We start from the raw sequence: 21,906 nt of genomic DNA, 5'->3' as shown, positions 1-21,906 counted from the left end.
AACCCAGTAGCAAGGACAACCGGGATGATAAATCAAAATAATTGAGAAAGGAAACCTACTACAAATATTGTAACGATCAAAATAGTAGCCTACCATAATGTTATAGAAGTTACATGGTGCTTAGCGAAGTTTCGAGTCTCTTATCACAAATCTTTCTGTAAGAACTTGCTATTTTTTTTCCCCCGTAGTAAAAGAATCGCCCCCGGGTGGGCTCGAACCACCAACCTTTCGGTTAACAGCCGAACGCGCTAGCCATTGCGCCACGGAGGCGTTGAATATCTGTGTAAAAATATGACAGATTTTAAGAAGATATTTTTCCTCACTGTGTTATAAAATCTATGTCCGTGATTTTATTAATAATTTAAATATATCTGACCATACATCGGTGCTAAAAACGAAAATGCTAGAAAAAAACTGGTAAAAATATATTATGTACATTCAATAGGTATGTAATATGGGAATAATTCCCTTAAATAAATGAGTATTTAAATTTATATAAAAGCTATGTAGGTATAACCTCTTTCGTATCTCTGGTGTGATGGTTATATTATTTTGTAGTCATGAGTCCGTATCGGAGATTTTTGACAGTGTTAATGATTTTTAGTTGCCAACTGTATCTAAATAGATTTTATACACACTTAAGCTCCTAGGTTAGATTTCAAAGATGCACTTAACCTGGAAAATACGTATAAAATCGCATAAAAACTATTTATTTTTCCAATTCTAAACGAAATAATTCAAACTTTAACATCTCTAGGGAAGATGTTGAAAACTAGTACAAACTCCATATAAGCATTAGACAACTTTAACCGTAGTTTATTTAACTACTTTTTTATGACTAACAGTGGTGGAATCGTAGGTTAAACTAGAGAAACAGTTCACTTAATTTAATAGATACATTCGACTGCCAAAAAGTGTAAAAGCACTTTACTGGGTCGAATTTTATGAACTCTAGAAATGTTATCCACCCTGCCTTTTATCAACTATGTTGGGGTCGGCTTCCAGTCTAAACGGACGCAGCAGTGTTTTTACATGGAGCAACTGCCTATTTGATCTCCTCAACCCAGTTACTTGGGTTACCCGATACACTTTAGTAAGACTAGTTGTCCAACTTTCTGGTTTCTGACTACCCGTAACGACTGCTAAAGATGTTCCAATGACAGCCGAAACCAACCAATTTATCGTGCCTTCCGAAACACGGAGGAACTCGTCATAACAAGATGGTCACCCACAAAAGCGCTTCTGAAACACGGATACAATATGGTCACCCACAAAAGCGCCAAGCATTGCATAACCTTATGATCGATTGCGAACGCTGGATGCAGGTCGCTTCCAACAGGTATCTGTGGAGATCTAAAGGGGAGGCCTATGTTCAGCAGTGGACGTCTTATGGCTGAGATGATGATGATCGATTGACGCCTGCGGTTGTTACTTGGGCTGTTAATTAGGTCTCAGTATCGTACAAAATTTATATAATTAGCACAAGTAACACAGGGGTTTGCATAACTTACCCATCGATATAAATAGCAACAATTTGTCTGTCTGTCTGTGAGCGGTCAAGCGTAATACGCAACTCAATGGGGTTAGAAACAAGACTTCCCTTGCGGTATTTCACGAAGAACTTTTGGCCCTTGGCCTCAAAGGTCAATTAAGGGAATACAAGATGAGTTTAAATTTATTCAAGAGATCATGTACTCTCTTATGTACTAACCTAACATAACTCATTTTCTTTTTTATTGTGGAAAACAATTTAAATAAAAAAAAAATATATTAAAAAGTAAGCGGTCTTATCGCTAAAAGCGATCTCTTAAAGACAATCTTTAGATGGATTGAGACTAAGACAACCTAAATATCATATTATTATCTTATTCAGTTGATGTGTAACTATATATAAATTGGAAAGGTAGGGCTTTTAGCAGGTTAATGAATCCAAGTTCTATGTATTGCCCGTTCAACCTACCTTATATACTTCCTCATACTTTGGAAAGATATCCCATGCATTGTAAAAAAAATTGCAGTATGAAATCACTCTATACATCTTAGCCTTAACATAAACACAACAGTTTAGAAGTTCTATCAACACTACTTTACTTGCTTACTTACTTACCCAAACCGTCACGGCATTTAGTTGCTCACTCGACTAAAAAATCGTCTCCTTGGGTACACAAAATCGTGACGGTAGTAAAAATACGTCTTGTGAATGGTAACCCTGGTGGAACGGTCTGGGTGTGGTCGAGTGAATGGCGGGCTTTATGCATGGTGAGAGACGAGTATTGTCTTTGGAAAATGGTTAGTCATTGCTGTGTTTTTGCATTGTATTTACTTGAAGTTAGTATATTAATTCCAAATCCGCAAATGTTAGAAATGTTAACGTAACTATGTCTGCATCTCGGTCTTTTTTTGCAAACTACTGAACCGATTGAAATTAAATTTTGTACAAAAGAAGTCGAGAGCTTGACACGTAACTTTTTTCTATCCAGGTTCGGGAAATAGTTGACTCCAGATACGACACAGGGTAGTACCCCGGGCAACAGCTAGTATTTGATACAAAAAGAAAATCTCAACAGCGGGAAATCGGTTAACAACTGCAAAATATTTTGCACGATATATCTTTGTGATTTCTGCAACTTTAAAAAGCCACACTTGTGATGATGAGCTACTTAAAAAACTTCAAAATAAAAATCCAAATTTCAGTTACCTCAAGAGTTTACTGTTGCCAAACATGACCATGACCATATCTATATTTTTTTTTATTATAAAACGAGATTTAAAAGGGACACTTCAAATTACGGAGGAGCTTGTGCCCCTGGGGCCCCGCCCTTTGGACACGTGTTCACCTGGTGAGGAGGTCTGGCCGGTGGTGGAGGAGGCACTTCGTCAGGACAAGGCATCTTCTCCCTCAAACTATAATTCTTCCCACATGTCTTGTTATAAAACGCTATAGCCATCTTCGCGAAATTGTACGACATATTTCTGAACAACTCATCAGTTTCTTTAGGGAAGCATACGGCACCAGATGCTAGGGCTCCTAAGCTTGTGTAGAAAATCCTTCGTGGTATCCCCCTGCCTGAACCTAGGTAGTATCCTGTAGCAGCCCCAGCGACAACGAAAGCCTGTCTTATCGCATAATTCTCCGGTGCCCTCAAATATGTCTTTATTTCTTTCTTTTTTTTACAGTAACATGCACATGCATCAGCCTTCATCTCCCCTACATCTTTCTTCAACTCCTCTAAAGAGTCTACCCAACTTTTCCTGTAGCTTTTCACTTTTGGGTACAAGTACGTTTGTAGGATCTTTACATTTGCTTTGGGACATGCTTTTTTGCTTGCCATGTAGTCTTTATATTCATAGTGTGGGCTCTCGTATATTGGTAGGTCTTCATACTTCATTGGCGGTGGTTTCTGTGGTGTTGACTCCCCTGGTTTATCAGCAGCTTTGACTACTGGTACCAAGGGTAAGTCTCCACCTACTAGGACAGCTCTAAGTGCCTGAATCCATAGTGTGCCGATGACATACAAATCTCCTTGACATATGTCCGCTATAGGATTATCTATTTCATTTTCTGAGTTAAATATCGTTTCTTCATGTTCTTCTTGAATGTCCCAATCGGCTTCTATGCATGGATTTTGCATTTTATTATTAATTTTGGATTTTTTTATATTGCGATTGTGTGGTGTGTTTATAAAAAATTTGACAACGACGTTTCACATTTTTTTCTTTTTGACTTAAATGTCTGTGTGACATGGAACGACTAATGAGGTTTCCATAAGAATTGTTCGATTTAATAAGGTCCTATTGTTATGAATTTAAATACATATAAACTGCATTTTAGCTTTCCATAGAATTAGCTGACAAATTAATACTTAATTATTCGCTCGGATAAAAAGTCTGACTATCAGTCTTACCAAGAGGTATTGGGTTGCCCGGGTTACTAAGTTAAGGAGGTCAGATAGGCAGTCACTCCATGTGGCACACTGGTACTCAGCTCCATCCAGTTAGACTGGAAGCCGACCCCAACATAGTCGGGAAAAGGTTAGGCAGATGATGACATATACGAAGTAGGTAACATCAAAAACACAAATGAAACCGCGGGAAACAGTCTACGACACGTATGAGTCAAACTACTAAAAACCTACAGAAACGCATTCTTCGCATCAAAATAGTCTGTTTCAAGGAATAGTGACACATTTTGTTCGTATTTTAACATAAAATGCATTTGATTGCGTACCCACGACCTTTCGGTTATTAAGACCTCTGTGTTTTAAGACCTTTGTCACTATAAAATTGTTTTAAAGAAGGTCCACTTTAAAAAACTTCAAGTTTCAATTAAGGACTCAGATTAGGTAGATATGTGCGTAGATTTAAAACATTGAATAGGTACATAAAAATTTAAAATAAAAATAAATTAGAAATAAATGTATCTAATGTTTTTCGAGCTTATAAGGGGTTTCTTATCGGGCTCTGTGAGGTGTGTCATCAGTATGTGAATTAATTAAGTATACACCTTCGTAAAAATTGGTTAAATATAAGATTTCAGTGAGAGTCATACAGCCTCCGTGGCGCAATGGCTAGCGCGTTCGGCTGTTAACCGAAAGGTTGGTGGTTCGAGCCCACCCGGGGGCGACTTTTTATTTTTATTCACCTAATAAAAATGGTCTTACAGCTGCCAGACTCAGATATCAAGCTGCCTCATTGGTCTAGTGGTCGCAAAGTGCGACTACTACATGGGGTCCCGGGTTCGATTTCAGGATCGGGCCGAAATCTTTTTGTAAACTTTTTAAAAACTTCTATAACAGCCTGGAGTCTGCAAGTTATGCTCTCCGCAAGGGTGGATCAATCACACAATCGCACGTGTGGGATTGTTGTCCCATTTTAATGTAAATATAAGCTTCCACTCTATGGAAGCACACAAACCTTTTGGAACAACTTGACAAAATTATTAGACACACATTAACATCAATTTTAAATGTGGCCTTGGACGACCGAGCCTGGATTCAGGCTACTCTTCCCGTTCGCATGGGAGGGCTTGGCGTCCGCAAAATTTCAAGTATTAGCCTACCGGCCTTTATATCCTCCGTCCATGGTACTGAGCAATTGACCAGGAAAATTCTTCCTATCACACTGGCCAATTGCGAGGTACCATGTCTGACTGAGGCTGTAGAGGCTTGGAAAATCACCTGCCCGAATACTGATCCACCCGTCAACCCGTCCTCCCAGAGACAGTGGGATGAGCCGCTCTGCAGAGTTATACGGAATAATCTGCTAAATACGTCAATTTCTTCTGCAGAGCGAGCGCGCCTTCTGGCTGTGGGCGAATGGGAGTCGGGTCTATGGCTTCTGGCACTTCCGTCGTCAAACATAGGCACATTGTTTGACGACACCACTTTCCGGCTTGCTGTTTGCTTGCGTTTGGGTGCTCCGTGCTGCTCTCCTCACCGCTGCCACTGTGGCGAAGCTGTCAGCAGCCTTGGACACCACGGCTTGTCGTGCAGCCGCAGCGCGGGACGATTTGCACGGCATGCGAATATCAATGACATAATCCGTCGCGCTCTTGTTGCCGTAGGCGTTCCAGCCATATTAGAACCCAGTGGTCTGGCACGCGACGATGGCAAGAGACCAGACGGTATGTCGTTGTTCCCGTGGAAGATGGGTAGGTCTTTAGTATGGGACGCGACTTGTGTCGATACTCTTGCACCATCTCACCTTCCTAGCTCGGCGCGATGTGCTGGTTCCGCTGCTGCGGCTGCAGAGAACCTCAAACGGCGCAAATATAGCACCCTGGTTGGTAACTATACCTTTGAGCCGTTTGGGGTTGAAACCCTCGGGCCGTGGGGTCCAAGTGCTCATCTGCTTTTTAAAGATCTGGCAAAGCGACTTGCTGACACTTCAAGTGACCCAAAGGCTGGTTTTTATTTTGGTCAAAAATTAAGCATTGCCATCCAACGTGGCAATGCTGCCAGCCTCTTGGGTACACTCCCGGTGGGCAGCGATGAGGAGTTTTTTGATGCCATTTTTTAGTTGTATATATGTATAAATAAGGCTTTTTTTTTACGTCATGTAAATATGTACATAAACTGAACCCAACAATAAAATTGATATAGGTAAAAAAAAAAAAAAAAAAAAAAAAAAAAAAAAAAAAAAAAAATATATAAGCGACACAAAAAATAACAATAATAAAATATCAGGTTGTTCAACTTAAAATATAAAATCTTAGTTTAATCTTACTTCAAAAGTAGTTTAATAGTAGCGTAGCAGCAGTTTCATAGAAATAGTTGAACTTTTGTTAAGCATTTGTCAAATGACTATGCTTTTTGGAATTACGGTAACTCTCACGCTTAAACTTTTAACGGGTAAGCAGTTATCGCGGTAATAATAAGTTTCTTTATAGTTTTTATTCATGTGTCACTTGTGGTCGCCATTTTTATTTGTTTGTGGTCTTACTGTTGTGCGTTATGACGTCATAGCTGGTTATTTTAAACTTTTAAACCCACGTGTTAATATAAACTGCCCACATAGTCGATATAAAGTGGTATTATAATAGTACTTATTAAGTAGTATTGAGATATCGTCAACTTGCATTTTATGTTATAGGTCTGTTAAAATGAAATTAATGTACTTAACTATATCTCAACTATTAAGCTAGGTAGTTCTTTATAGTTCGGCCATTCAGAGAATGCGTTCCTGACACGTCGCGATTGAACTGACGACGTAACTTTGCAATGGCGTTGCAGTTACGATAAAAATATTTTTGCTGGTTGTTTACCGTTTTAACAATTGAGGAGCATTAAAACAACATTATTATATCAATAATCAATGAATGTTATTACGTCGTCAGTTCAATCGCGACGTGTCAGGAACGCATTCTCTGAATGGCCGAACTATAGTAATATTAGGTATAAATGCGAAAGTACCTAACTCTGCCTATCTGACACGCTTTATTGTCGCCAAAACGAATGAACCGATTGAGATTTAGGCAAACAGGGCCACAAAAGTAACAAAAGGCATTTTATTCCGGGTGCGAGAAGTACCCGTAGATCGACAAAATAAAAATAATCGCCCCCGGGTGGGCTCGAACCACCAACCTTTCGGTTAACAGCCGAACGCGCTAGCCATTGCGCCACGGAGGCTGTGCTACTGAAATATGAAATGTCTCAAGACAGCAGATTTTGTACATACCTACTATCTTTTATCTTTATATGCGAATTAAAAGTCTTTACGGGTAGTCAGAATCCAGTAAGTCTGACACCAGTCTAACCAAGGGTATCGGGTTGCCCGGTTAACTGGGTTGAGGGGACAGATAGGCAGTCGCTCCTTGTAAAACACTGATACCCAGCTGAAAACTGGAAGCCGACCCCAACATAGTTGGGGAAAGGCTCCGGAGATGATGATAGTCCAATCTTGTGCAAATTTTCTTTTGATGGTAAAATAGTAAAAAGAAGACTTCGTTTCCGAACTTAGGCCTAATTAAAAGTAATTGGTACTTAACCTAGGCTAGGTATTGGTAATATTAAGATTAAACTATAGGCCGACTAAAGTTTGCAGTCGACATTAAACAGCACTTAATGCACACAATACATCAAAAGTATTACAATAAAATACTTACATTATTTCTGACCCTTATCATTCAACAATATGTTATTGTCACATGATTTCCGATTACAACCAAAAAGGTTTTTAAATGTATTCTCCTTAACAGCGGTTTAAAGGCTTGTATTATTTTTAATGATATTGTAAATCAAGCGAAGAGCTCGTGGGTAGGTAACAGGACTTTCAACAAAGGTTAAGCAACCCGGTGCGGTCGGTCAATGGATGGTCAACTGTCATAAGGGGTTCTTCTGTGTTTTGGATGGCACTCGGATGGCACACGGTGGCTGTCGTTTTAGGTAGGTATTTCCAGTCAGAAAGTCTGAGGTCCTTTTAGAAACTACATATTTAAGAATATAAAATCTGGCTGAAGGATTATTAGAAAAACATCCCGCATTTAGGAGCAAACCAGCTGTCCCCCGAAGTTTCACCCGCGTCTTTCGAAACTTTTTCACGCATCCGGATAAAAATAAGCCTATTTAGCTTCTCAAGCTCTACACTATCTATGTATAAATTTGATTTACAATAGTTTTGCCGTGAAAGCCAGACACACAGACTTTTAAGTTCAACAAAAGACATCAGTCACACTTCTTCTATAAAACCTCTCACTCTGAAGTCTCGATACCTGCCAATCCTTCCTCAAATCGATTGAAAACTCCATCGATACTTGATTCCGACTATTCGATTAACCGATGCACCCGTTCTCGATTGCACAAAAAAACATCGATTTGAAATCGTTCCGTATGCTACGTAAACCGTTTGGCGATCACCAATTGTTTTCTTACACTCCCAAAAATACTCAACACTCTTATTACGTAGGCAATAGGGTTGAAAATCCCTTGGCATTCTGTTTTTCAGGGGTGGTACAGTGGTGGTTTTTGTACGCAAAGATCGGGACGATTTGACTATCTCTTTGATTCCGTATTGACGTACTTTTGAATGGGATTTTGAAGAGAAACTGGGAATATAAGGTGACATCAAAAATTGGCTGAGTAGTACCTACGTACAGGTTGGTGCTTGAAAAAAACTTAGGTCGTAGAGTGACAGATACCTAGTTTTAAATCATAATTAAAACTTTTTCAAAATTCGTACTGAATTATTGAAATGAATCATTTGAATACTTATTTTATTAAGTTGTGGGATGGAAGCACAAACTTATCATAGTTTAATTTCAAATCAAGTATAACCGTCGTTTCTTAAAGTAAGGAAAAAATGTTAAAATGAAACTGTGTTATTGTACAGAAATATATCCCATTCAGAGATTTAATTCTAACAACGCAATTAACCAATACCAAACTAATTACACCGAAGCCAAAGTTCAACAAACGTTCAAAATTAATCACAAAACACAATAACATTCAAAGATTATCTCAAAACTCTATAAAAATAAAAACTTTACCGCGCATTATCAGCCGCCATTTTAAACATCTCCAAATGTCATTAGCAATATAAATGAGTTTCGCGCCATAACGAACGTTGTGTTGCCACAATGGAAAATCATAAATCAACTGTCATTCTGATATTCGTTGAAAGAAGGTCCGTCAATGCTTTGGTGCAAACTTTTTAAAACTCTTAGAAACTTTTTTTGTTCGGCCACGTTTGATTAATTGTAAAAAAAGAGCAGTATGTAAGTTTTTTTTGACTGTTTCAATGGGTATCTTTAGAAGTAAAGATCTTGACGGGATATGGTTACTATGTTATTTTCGAGCGCTAAGGTTTGCTGTTAAATTGAGTTTATACGTTTATTTATTGTCGAGTAATGTTGAAGTGCTTTCTGCGTTTTTGTTTAGGCGTATAAAACGTCTTTCTTGGATCTTTTTGTTAGCGTATCTGAAGTGTTCTTAGGAAATACCAAGATTGAACTTTATAGAGTTGAGATTTGTGATTCGGTTACCTTTTAAGGAAGCCGGACATGTAGTTTCTTTGTTGTAACAATGGCTCAATACGTATCTAATGTGAAATCAGTCCTTGATTCTCGCTTTTGTTAGGTTTTTCATTGTTTTTGTTATTTTATGGAAGTTATGAGGCCTTAAAGGTTTGATGTTCATCTGTCACTGATCCTTGAAGTTTTGTTCACAATCTTTACAAATATAGATTGTAATTATTCTTTGTGTTGTGTGTGCGATGACGTGTCATTCTAGTCTTGAAGTGTGATTAAAGTGTGGTGGTACTATTGATCGATTTTTCATTGCAATTTCTTTAAAACAATTTTTATGTGCACTGCTGCATATGTTTGGACCTTTATATTATTGAAACTTTAAATCAAGTAATGTTTAAGTACTATTCCACTGTCAAAATGTATTCGATATTGAAATATAATTTCGTTACGCCATTAAGTAGTCCGTTCTGAAAATATGCCATGACATTATGTAGTACGGTAGACTGCACATAAGTGGTAACTGTCATGCACCTTAACTCAATAGTAATAGGTACGATTTTCCTATAAAACTGTACCACTGACCTGAATTTGACTGTACATTCCCGTTGTCTCCTACGTCCAGGATAACCACTTTCAGCAATCAGTCAAAAAGACGCCTATATCTTATTTAACCTTTTCCCAGGCTTTAGACTATATATTCTGTGTACAAAATTGTCAGTGTTTTTTTCATGCGTAAAAGCGCGACATACAGACAGATTTAGGCCGATTTTTGAATTGCCAGATTATTTTTATCTGAGGACGTTTTGACAGCTTTTACATAGAAAATATGTTAAACCGCCATATTTATTCCTCAGATAGAAGTTTACTGATAATTGAAAAATCAGCCCTTAAATGCACATATAATTAATATAAGTAGTACCTGTTTACCTACGGAATGTAGCTCACAGTACCAGGGCAGCAGATTAACGATACAACGAACGTACTTAAAGAAAACTCTAATCTCTGTAAACTGACTTCCAAAATACCTACTAAGGTTCAACCGACTAAAATAAAATGCTACATGAACTTTATCTAGCATTCTAACCTGTTCCAATATAAGATTCAGGTCACCTGTCTAATATTAGAAGCTAAGACCGACTCGTCAGCTGACCAGGTCGTAAAGTTGTGGACGCCATCTTGAAAATTTAGTTTTGGGGCTTAGATAGCTAGGGTTATTGAATATTTCAGTTATTGAGATGGATGAAACATCCTGACATATTTAAAAATTTATATTTGTACCTACATTTGGTACGGGTCGGTTCCTTGCTAAGCAATGCTTGACGGGGTCGCTCCGTGGATGGGTGATCTTATCATGACGAGTTCCTCCGTATTCCGGAAGGCACGATAAATTGATGGGTCCCGGTTGCCATTTGAACATCTTTGGCAGTCGTTACAGGTAGTCAGAAGTCTGAAAGTCTGATGATCAGTCTTATTAAGTAGTATCTGGTTGCTCGGATAACTGTAGAATATGTAAAAGTAACAGACGGAACCCACAATTCTTGAAAGACACAGGACCACACTGATGTTCATCTACGTAGCAATGTTACCATGCATTGCTTATCCTGTTATTAACCTGATCAACCCTTGAGGCTGATACTTAGCAACTAATTGGGAAGTTTGTTGCGCCACTTCTTCTTCCCAACAATAACACATAGGAAGTGGTGAAGGGGGTTCGTTTTGGAGACTGTCTTTTGTTTTTGACGTTCGAAACATGCCGATTCAATTTTTGAATTTGAGCTCCTCAGAAATAATCAGATGCATAGCACAACATATGTAGTTAGCTTTACGTAAAGGATTATTATTTTTATAAAAGCAGAACTGATAAGCATGACTGTTAGTTTGCCACGAGTATGACACATCATGACGGCATGTAGCATGACCAAATACATTCTTCTACGAAAAACGTCTAAATAAACCGACACAAATCTCAATATGCCGAAATAAATTATATTGTTTTGTATGTCTGTTCGTAACGTCAAAATATTTTGTTCCTAATCGATACGCGTCAATGTTCTTTCTACCAAAAAGAATACGTACGTAAATAATTCATACCACAATATATAAGTATTTCTTTCTGAAATTACTGTACTGATTTCGATAGGACTTTAACAGACAGATAATACTCAAAGATGTAATTTTAGATGGTTCTGTACTTAAAAAATACAAGCAGATCCATCCAAAAATATAACACTCACAATGCAAGCAAAACCATAGAGAAAAACTAGTTGAAAATAAACATTTTCAAAGCGCCATCCAATCATTCACAGACTATATACAACAATAAACAAAAGCCCGTAAAAATATTTTTACTCTGGCAACCCTTTCATTTCTATGAAAAGAAACAAAATTGCTTTGAATAGGACACGTTTCCAAACGTGAACATATTTCTCTATTGCATGATCATCTGTCGAGCCTTTTCCCAACTATGTTGGGGTTGACTTCCAGTCTAACCGGATACTACTAGATGGTTTAGCAGTCGTTACGGGTAGTCAGAAGCCAGTACGTCTGACACCAGTCTTACCAAGGGGTTGCCTGGGTAACTGGGATAAGGCAGTCAGATAAGCAGTCACTCCTTGGAAACATTGGTACTCAGTTGCATCCAGTTAGACTGGAAGCCGACCCCAACATAGTTGGGGAAAGGCTCGGGAGATGATGATGGCACGGCATGGGCCCGCTGCTGTTTGTGTAATCCTCTGCCTCAGATGAGATAAGTCTCGTCCGATAATCGGTGATCGATTTTTTGAAGGAGGAAATTATAATACACTGATAGCTGATAGCAATAGTGCAACGCAAACGGCCTACAAAAAGTCGGTTATAAATCAGAACGTTAAATGAAAGTGATATCACAAAATCTACACAACACAACACGGAGGCGGTCAGCTGTCAACCGCTCAGTTCAAATTAATCGGATTTTAACGTAAATACCTGACACCATGTTCGTTATGACAAGGAAGGCCACTGCCAAGGACATGGAGGTGAAACTGAAGTTAGCCCTGGAAAAGCTCAAAACATCCGAAGAGCTCTGTCAACAACTGTTAAGGGAACGTGATGACAGCGAGGAAGAAATTCAGAAAATAATTAGTAAAAACTCTGAATTGAAATCTCAACTTGCAGAATTACACATCCAATATATGGATGTGTTGGATCAGCGGGATAGGTTACAGGATTTTGTGGGTTCTTTTAGTGAATGTAGTGATGCTCATGAGAGGGCTTTGAGTCGCATCAAGGTACTGGAGACAAGCTTAAATGATGCTCACAAGTCAATAATATGCTTCAAGCAAACCCAACAACAACAGGAAAGTGATGACACTCACCGCCTTTTCAGTGAGCTTGTTACTTCAAATCCACTTCATATTAATAATTTGAGTCACAAAAAGATTAAAAAATACATAAGAATAAACAAATTGATACAAAAAATTAAGAAAGTGTGTCATAAACAAAAATCCACACATAAATTAAATAATTTACTTAAAACTAAAGTTGACTTGAAAAATCAGTTTTTGTGCAATAACCAACTTTTACAAAGTAGGCTAATGTATGACCAAGACACACTAGTTCTGCAACAGGAAATGCTTGAACTGCAACGCGAATTAACAAAAATTACACACAAATATGAGACAGCCCAATATCAAGTAAAGGCACATATTTTGGCTACCGATGAGCTGCTCCAGTTAGGTAGTGAAAATATGGACCGTCTTGATTCCCTTAAAAATAAATATACCAACTGTACTTGTTCACAACCAGCAGTACAAGCTGACCCAGAGTTAATGTCGCCTAGTACTATGCAGTCAGCAGTGAGCAGTGACATAATACCACCTGTTGTCAATGTTCAGTGCAATATGTGGAATATAGAATATAGAATATACATCAAGCATTTCATATAATAATAATTCGGAAAATCAAAACAATATATCACAAATATTTTCTGATAGATTTGGTCTTGGTTTTGGTAAATTAATCTCTCAATATTGTAAAAGTAAAATAATAAACAATTGTTCACCCGGTGCCAGCTACAATGAGATAATAGAAAAAATTAAATTGACAAACCTTAATACCACTTCAACTGCCATTATGCTATTTGGAGATAGTCTAGCAGTCAAAAAACAAAATATAATAGAAAGTGTTGAATCAATGATAAAATTAAATAATACAACAAATTGCAAGTTTATCATCTGTGCCTTACCATATTCTAAAAATTTTACTATAGAACAAAATCAGTACATATTTAATTTAAACCTATTAATGTACAATATAACTAGGCAATACAATAATAGAATAATGTACTTTGATACAAATAAATTTATAAATAATTTTGTAGTGACAAATGATACAATGTATCTAAGTTTTTATTATAAACGACAAATTGCTATATTGATAGCAAATAATATACAAATTGACCCGGGTTCTACTACGGTAACCTCTTCTTTTAATAATATTAGTAGTTCTACTAATACAACTATTGATACACCTGATAGTTTAAACTACATGGTGCGACAAAGGGTGGGCCACATCAACTGAATGTTGTACATCAAAACATTCAGGGCCTTTCCGGCAAGGATTTAGAATTAAGTTTATTCATTGAACATTATATGGTACAAGTAATGTGCATAACTGAGCACTGGCACAGAAATAGTGAAATAATATTCCTTAATAACAGTAATTATTCAGTACAAAGTTCATTCGTTAGAAAGGAAGCCATCCATGGTGGCTCTCTTATAATTGTAACTAATAATTTAAAGTGTAAGGAACGTTCAGATATAGTAAAATTATCAGTCGAGCGCAATGTAGAATTATCATGTGTTGAACTGGAGCAGTTTGTTATAATTTGTGTATACAGGCCTCCTTCAGGTGATTTTAACACTTTTGAATCAGTAATGGAAAATTCTCTCTCTAAACTTAATTCCACTAGTAAATCACTTTTAGTTTGCGGTGACTTCAATGTTAATATTTTAGAATCATCTTCTTTAACTACAAGGTTGCTAAACTTATTTAAATCATTTAACTTAGTAAATTTATTTCTAGAACCAACTCGAATTACGGCAACCTCGTCAACCTGTTTAGATAATATATTTACTAATTGTAGCGCCACAGAGACTCTGATTACCAATGGCCTAACTTCCGATCATTGTGGTCAACTGGCACGGTTTCCTGATAAAAAGAATAAAATCCAGCGGGAAATAACATGTCGGCCCTTAACAACCAGTCGTTTTAATAGTTTTAAAAATAATATTAACGCGAAACTAGACAATGAAATATTAAATAAAAACAATCCCCATTTAATGTACGGAGCACTATTTGATATAATAAAATACGAATTTAATTCTAGTTTTAAAACCAAAACGCTCGTACTAAAAGAAACGGCTAACTTCAATGAGTGGGCTACCCCCGGCATTTACAAGAGTAGAGTTAAGCTGTATGAGTTGTATGAAATGAAAAATTATAATTTTGATGAAAATTTTATTAGATTTGTTAGGAATTATTCTAAATTGTTTAAAAAAGTTTGTCATGCGGCAAAATCAATGTATTTCAGTAATAAAATTAAGAATAGTAAGAGTATAATAAAAGCGACGTGGAATATTATAAATAGCGAGACCGGGAAAATCAAACAGCGTGATAATCAGTATAAAATCATTAATGAGAATCAAGTTTATGAGAAAGATTCTGATGTAGCTCGCGAATTTAACACATTCTTCTCTAATATTCCAATCAAGACCACTAGCGGCTTAGACTCCTCTGCCACCAACGCCGAAAACCTTTTACGTAGTAGTGTTAGTCAATGTGAAGCCACATTTACCTTTAGTTATATTTCACCTTATGACATAGTAAGAACCTTCAAGTCATTAAATTCAAAAAAGACAGGTGATTTATGGGGTATCTCTGTTAAAGTCTTAAACTGTATTATTGACGATATTGCGCCCTACTTAGCTCGTATATTTAATGAGTGCATTGACTCAGGTACCTTTCCTGAACTTATGAAAACACATTACAGTTAAGTTATACCTCTCTTTAAATCCGGGAGCAAGAACGATCTAGGCAACTTTAGACCGATTTCAATTCTGCCCGCGTTGAGCAAAATTTTCGAAAAGCTAATTTTAAATCAACTCCTCCGGCATTTTAATTCATACAATATTTTACATGCGGAACAATACGGTTTTACAAAGGGTCGCTCCACAACGGATGCCGGAGTTGCTCTACTGAAACATATATTCAGTGCGTGGGAGAAGTCACAGAATGCTATCGGGGTGTTCTGTGATCTCTCTAAGGCGTTCGACTGCGTCCAACATGAAACGCTTACCAAGAAGCTAAAGTACTATGGTATTAGAGACAGCGCACTTAGTGTTATTAGCTCATATTTAAGCGGTAGAATGCAATGTGTTGATGTTAATGGTGTCAAATCTTCCAATCTACCCGTTCATTTGGGCGTACCGCAAGGGTCGATTTTAGGTCCTTTTTTGTTTCTTGTATACATTAATGACTTGCCATATTATTTAAAATCATTGTGTGATGTAGTATTGTTTGCTGATGACACATCTCTAATTTTTAAAGTTGATAGGAATAGAGTAGATTTTGATGACGTGAATTCTTGTCTTTCACTAGTAACGCAATGGTTTACAGCCAATAATTTAGTTTTGAATACGAAGAAAACAAAATGTATTAAATTTGCTTTGCCCAATGTAAAAAATCTCGGTCCCGGTGTAATTTTGAACAATGAGGAACTTGAAACGGTACATGCTACGACTTTTCTAGGGATAACAGTAGACTCCAAAATTCAATGGGGTGAGCATATAACTGGCATCACGGGTAAATTAAGCTCTGCTGCGTACGCTGTCAGGAAAGTAAGAGCTCTCACCGATGTAGCCACGGCGCGTTTAGTGTACTTTAGCTATTTTCACTGCATCATGTCCTACGGAATTCTTATGTGGGGCAATGCTGCCGATATCGAGAATGTTTTCGTACTACAGAAGCGCGCTGTCCGTGCTATATACAAACTTGGTGCTAGAGTCTCCCTTAGGGAAAGATTTAAGGATATTGGTATTCTGACTGTGGCGTCTCAATACATTTATGCCAATATAATATACGTAAGGCAAAACCTAGATTCATATAGTAAAAACAGCGACGTACATCATTTTAATACTAGAAATAAACATAAGTTAACCGCACCTAATTATCGTCTACATAAGGTGCACGGTTCATTTGTGGGGCTTTGTGTACGCATTTATAACAGAATTCCGGTTCATCTGTTGGAATTAACGGACAGTTCTTTTAAAAACAAAATCAAAGAAATTCTTGTTAAAAAGGCATATTATAATGTTAATGATTATTTCACAGATAAACGCAGATGGCAGCTCTGAAGTGGAACAAAAGTGCTTTATTTTATTTTGTATTTTTCTGTGTTTTAAATTAATAATTGATAAAATTGGATTGTATAATTGTAAAATAAATTAATAATAATTAAATTGTATAGACAGCTGTGTTGCTGGGAAGTTTGTTCTTCACCGCTTCTTCTTTCCAGCCATAACACTAGGAAGTGGTGAAAGGGGGGCGTTTTGGGGGTGCTGTCATTCTTGTAAAATCTTGACGTTAAAAAGTGCTAATCGTATTAGCCTATTTTAATAAATGATTTTGACTTTGACTTTTGAAAAAAATTTTTTGGTCTCATGCTTTACCAGGTGAGTAATTATGATAAAGGATTATACCTATATTTAACCAAGTTAGCTATCCAATTATAGGTCCGAAGTGCCCGCTTTTATTCCTCGCCATAAAAATAGAGCAAACTTGAATAGAACAGAACATTAATTATTACCTGAATATCTTCGTTAAACCTTCACAAAAAAAACAACAAAAACACAAAGTTCACTCAGTAAATAACATCTAAATAGAAATTATAACGTCCTTCGCACATACCAGCCCGTTATAATTAAGTTAAAACCAATTAAGACAAAAGAAACTTTAGTTCAAAGATTGATGGCTTAAGAACACGCCTTTTGAAAACCATTGTGTTACAAATGTTATAATTATTGTGTGTTCCATTTAAAAACGATCACGATTTTTATTCCGGTTACACGTTAGGGTGGCTCGTGGCTAACTCATAATCATCATCTCCTGAGTCTTTTCCCAACTATGTTGGAGCCAGCTTCCAGTCTCACCGGATGCAGCTGAGTACCAGTGTTTTACAAGGAGCTACTGCCTATCTGACCCCCTCCAGTCACCTGGGCAACCCAATATCCCTTAGTAAGTAACTTTTATCAGACTTACGGGTTTCTGACTACCCGTAACGACTGTCACGAATTTTAAATGACAGCAAAAATACGTAAATTAATACCAAAAAAGTTGACATGCCATGTTGACAGTTAACCCTAAAATGCCGCTGACATTTTGAGGCTGCCTCATAATTTGCGGTATCTCATCTCGATAAGGCAGAGGATAACACAAACAGCCTCGGGCCCTGCCTTGCCTTTCAAACTCTATGGCTTATTCATGCGATACTCTATGGTAACGTAATGGCTTGGTAGGGGACGCTGTTCATTGGACGAATTTTGTGAGCGACATTTTTTTACAGGAATATGTGTAAGAACGAAGTTAAAAAGTAGGTATTTATTTACAATGTTGGTGATTAATATTACCTGAGTGGTTATGTTGTGGTTATACTCGTGCCTAGACAAAAATGTCATGCGTCCTTCTTTTCATAAAAAAGAGTTCGTACAGTTATAAAAAGATGTAGCTAAATAGGTGACTTTGTATGAGTAAAAAACCGCCTAGAATAAGTATAGGTAAAACATCAACTGAATATATAGGAAATAAAACTAGTTCATCATATTTATACAATGTTATAATTTACCTTTTGGGTTCGATTCCCGGTTCGGTCGACATTTGTGTGATGAGCATGCTTGTTGGCCGTGGTCTGGGTGTTATGATGTATTTATAAATATGTATATATGTAGCTATATGTAGTGTATCAGTTGTGTTAGCACCCATAACACAAGTTAATTAATAACTTACCATGGGGCTAACCGACCGTGTGTAAAAAGGTGTCCCGAAAATATTATATTATTATAATACTCTTTGCAATAAAGAAATTACCCTTTGCGTCCTAAACGGTCACCACAATCTTGAAACTGAAATTTTATATTTCATGCATTCACAATAAAACACTCATTACTAACTTACCTTCCTATAATAATACGATTAACTTTTTATTTCTCTTACTTCATTCTCTAACTTACACCTATTCTAGCGATTTTTACCCGTCATCTTTTCTAACAAAATCGCATCATGAACAGCGCACTTTACCTGTCGGTCTAACCTGCCCATCTTGCGATGTGCGATCTTAATATTATTTATGTTAACTACACAAGTACACACACCATAAACACACCATAAACTGTGTTTCGGATGGCACGTTAAACTGTAGGTCCCGGCTGTCATTGAACATCCTTGGCAGTCGTTATGGGTAGTCAGAAGCCAGTAAGTCTGACACCAGTCTAACCAAGGGGTATCAGGTTGCCCGGGTAACTGGGTTGAGGAGGTCAGATAGGCAATCGCTTCTTGTAAAGCACTGGTACTCAGCTGAATCCGGTTAGACTGGAAGCCGACCCCAACATGATTGGGAGAAAGGCTCGGAGGAGGATGACACAAGTACACACATACCGACAGATCTCGTAATTCTACATAGCGTTAGAACTACAGGTGACTTTTTAGCCGACTGCTGAAAAGAGTATGTACCTTTGTGTTTAATAGTAGGTAGGTATTTAGTAAGTATTTTGTAATAGGTGAAACTTTTCTTAACTTCAATAATGATACCTTTTTTATTCAAATAACCAGAGGTCCGTAGTAAAAAAAAAATTTGGTACCTACGACTACACTCTTTTATATTTTTCACACTACATTTTTTTTTATTTTTGGCAGCCGACCCCAACATAGTTGGGAAAAGGCTCGGAGGATGATGATTTTTTTTTATTTTTGAATGAATTTAAAAATTTTAAAAATATGTTGAGATGTAAATTTTGGTACAAACTGATTTAAGTCATCATCTGCCTAGCCTTTTCCCAACTATGTTGGAGTCGGCTTCCAGTCTCACTGGATACAGCTGAGTAGGTTCCACTGTTTAATACATATACCCGATCCTACTCATTCATAAGAAAAACCTTGAAATTACTTAAGTATACATTTATAATACTATTGTCCCGTTGGTCTAGTGATCATAAGCGCGACAGCCTTGTACAGAGTCTCGGGTTCGATTCCCGGGTCGGACCGAAACACCTTTGTGGGTAAATAAGTGATAAGAAACTTTCACAAAGCAGCCCGCAGTTTGGAAGTTGGTGATTGATACACCCGTGCATCGGAGAATTCGGAGAGCACGTATATACGGTAAGTACTATACATAACGCTACTCAGTCATTAACAATTTACTTATACTTAAAAAAGGCAGAAGCAAATAATATTTCTACCGATAAAACACTGCTTTTAACAAAATTAAATAATAAAAAATGTGACACTAATAAAAAAGTAAATACTTACTCAGCATTAAGTATTAACAGATGTGGACATCAAAGAGAATTTAAAAACATAACAAATACGAGTTAATAAAAATAAAAAAACGACCACAATATAATAATGGCGGTTTTCCTGAGGTCCCGTTTGTTCTACTGCCCGTATAGGGATAAAATATAACCGTATACGGTTCTTCAAACCATATAGACAGACATGTGTTGCTGGGGAGTTTGTTCCACCACTGCTTCTTCCTAGCAAAAACACATAGGAAGTGGTAAAGGGCGGGCGTTTTGGGGCGTTTTGGGGCTATTCTTTTGTAAATTTGACGTTCAAAAAGTGCTGTTTTTCAGCTTACTTTGAATAAAGACTTTTGATTTTGATTTTGAGTGAATTATTTTTCTTAATCAGTTCAGATGTTTAGCAGCCTTTACAAAACAAACAAAAAAATGTTTTCTCTTTAGCATACTAGTATAGATTGATAACTATCTGAATAATAACAAATGAAATTGTATTCAATACAATTGTGTATAAATTCAATTAAATGTCCAAAAACCGTTAAACCTTTTAACGCTGAAATAGTATATAACAAAAGAACTAAAAGGTTACGAGAATTACTATAATTTGTGTAAATCTATCTAATATTTTAGCGATAGCCATCGATATGACTAAGTTTATTAGGGTTCAAAATTTTTTGTCATCTTTTAACTAAGTCATGTTATTTATTTAAGCAATTTTATAAGTGTAGGTAAATCACAAAATAACAAACATGATGAACCGACTTCAAAAAAAGGAGGTTCTGAGTTTGATGTATGTCAGTGGGTGTTATATACACCTACGCGATCTTACGTTTGGCTGGACCGATTTTAATGCGGTTTTCAGCATAGTACCTATTTGTCAGACTTAGAAGAAGGTTTTAGGTGTATTATTGAAGGTTAAACCTTCAATAATAAATTTAATTATTGAACTAACTCGACGGAACCCTCAAAAAAATAAAATTCAACTTTACCAATATTTTTTTGTTAACTTAATACTCAGTTTATTGATTGTATAGGTCACGCATGTATGACCTTTAGTCGGCCATCTTAATATCACTGTCATCAATACCTTAATTTATTGTTGTATTGACATCAATTTTGTAGATTTTCAAATGTGGTCTCGGTGGTTTATTTTATTTGTTGAAACCCTGATTATACTCTATGTTAATACTCTCCGATTCTACTCTTAAATACATACTTGGTTTAATATCTGACCGTAACTTTTTTAGATGCCGAAAATTTCTTAGTTCGTCAGTTATGTACTTTCTGAGACAAAAAATTGAGATAATCATCTAGATAAATGTGACTATTTAAGGAATAACTCGCCGTCCAAATCATTTTTTTTTTTTCAAATTTAGGTTTCTGACTAAAACTATAGATAGTGATTCCTATATTATAAAAGTGAAAAAATTTATTTATCTTCAACAGGCATCTCTTTACGAATTAAAAAAAAATGCTCTATAATTTTGTAGACTAACAACCTATTTTGTTATAAAAGACCTTTTAAACCCGCTCAAACTTATACAAAATAATCAGCTAAAGTAAACTGACCTATATTTCAGCTACAGTTCATTAAGGCAAAGATTACTAAATTGTTACTACATAAGGAAAGGTAGCAATATTAAATCTTAGAAATATAATATTGTAAGACAACGTTTACAAAATAATACCTAAACTAATTGCAATTTATAGTCATCACTATCCATTAACATTTATTACAGAATACTATGAAAATTGACCTGAAATCTAAACTAATCGACATTTTCAATAATCCTGATTAATATTAGAAATGCGAAAGTAACAATGGCTGTATCTGTCAGTCGCGCTTTTATGACAAAACAAAATACTGTGGAGTCTAAACCAATAGGTATTTTCAAT

General features: G+C 36.5%; 3 protein-coding genes and 3 non-coding genes across 7 annotated transcripts; 3 read left to right on the top strand and 3 right to left on the bottom strand.

The window, feature by feature from the left end:
• Positions 1–197: 197 nt before the first annotated feature.
• On the bottom strand, positions 198–270 carry Trnan-guu. Its single transcript has one exon. It is a non-coding gene; the product is annotated as a tRNA-Asn (tRNA).
• A 2,516-nt stretch (positions 271–2,786) lies between these two features.
• Positions 2,787–3,632, bottom strand: LOC124643537. The gene has a single exon (XM_047182551.1). It carries the CDS (start codon positions 3,630–3,632, stop codon positions 2,787–2,789), a length of 846 nt encoding a protein of 281 aa, XP_047038507.1.
• A 918-nt stretch (positions 3,633–4,550) lies between these two features.
• Positions 4,551–4,623, top strand: Trnan-guu. Its single transcript has one exon. It is a non-coding gene; the product is annotated as a tRNA-Asn (tRNA).
• Positions 4,624–7,054: 2,431 nt separating this feature from the next.
• On the bottom strand, positions 7,055–7,127 carry Trnan-guu. The gene has a single exon. It is a non-coding gene; the product is annotated as a tRNA-Asn (tRNA).
• A 5,268-nt stretch (positions 7,128–12,395) lies between these two features.
• On the top strand, positions 12,396–16,895 carry LOC124643491. 2 transcript variants are annotated; one of them, XR_006985947.1, is made up of 2 exons: positions 12,396–12,583; positions 16,832–16,895. XR_006985947.1 is itself a non-coding variant. In XM_047182486.1 (2 exons), exons 1-2 carry the CDS (start codon positions 12,436–12,438, stop codon positions 16,852–16,854), a joined length of 414 nt encoding a protein of 137 aa, XP_047038442.1. In that variant the 5' UTR covers positions 12,396–12,435; the 3' UTR covers positions 16,855–16,887. The 2 variants fall into 2 exon arrangements, 1 of the variants encoding a protein (XP_047038442.1); XM_047182486.1 differs by having other exon boundaries at positions 12,396–12,826; positions 16,832–16,887.
• Positions 13,374–16,636, top strand: LOC124643490. The gene is made up of 2 exons (XM_047182485.1): positions 13,374–15,182; positions 16,574–16,636. Exons 1-2 carry the CDS (start codon positions 14,092–14,094, stop codon positions 16,605–16,607), a joined length of 1,125 nt encoding a protein of 374 aa, XP_047038441.1. The 5' UTR covers positions 13,374–14,091; the 3' UTR covers positions 16,608–16,636.
• Positions 16,896–21,906: the final 5,011 nt, after the last annotated feature.

This window comes from Helicoverpa zea, chromosome 27 (genome assembly GCF_022581195.2).
Source record: "Helicoverpa zea isolate HzStark_Cry1AcR chromosome 27, ilHelZeax1.1, whole genome shotgun sequence".
Classification (NCBI taxonomy): Eukaryota; Metazoa; Arthropoda; class Insecta; order Lepidoptera; family Noctuidae; genus Helicoverpa; species Helicoverpa zea.
This window is presented reverse-complemented; position numbering and strand designations above follow the sequence as displayed.

Excerpts from the sequence above, each read along its gene's own strand:
- LOC124643537 (XM_047182551.1), bottom strand. The coding sequence starts at position 3,632 with ATGCAAAATCCATGCATAGAAGCCGATTGGGACATTCAAGAAGAACAT.
- LOC124643491 (XM_047182486.1), top strand. The coding sequence starts at position 12,436 with ATGTTCGTTATGACAAGGAAGGCCACTGCCAAGGACATGGAGGTGAAA. Across the intron at positions 12,827-16,831 it reads TGACACTCACCGCCTTTTCA|ATAAACGCAGATGGCAGCTC; the intron begins GTGAGCTTGTTA and ends ATTATTTCACAG.
- LOC124643490 (XM_047182485.1), top strand. The coding sequence starts at position 14,092 with ATGGTACAAGTAATGTGCATAACTGAGCACTGGCACAGAAATAGTGAA. Across the intron at positions 15,183-16,573 it reads TCTGATGTAGCTCGCGAATT|TAATATACGTAAGGCAAAAC; the intron begins TAACACATTCTT and ends TTTATGCCAATA.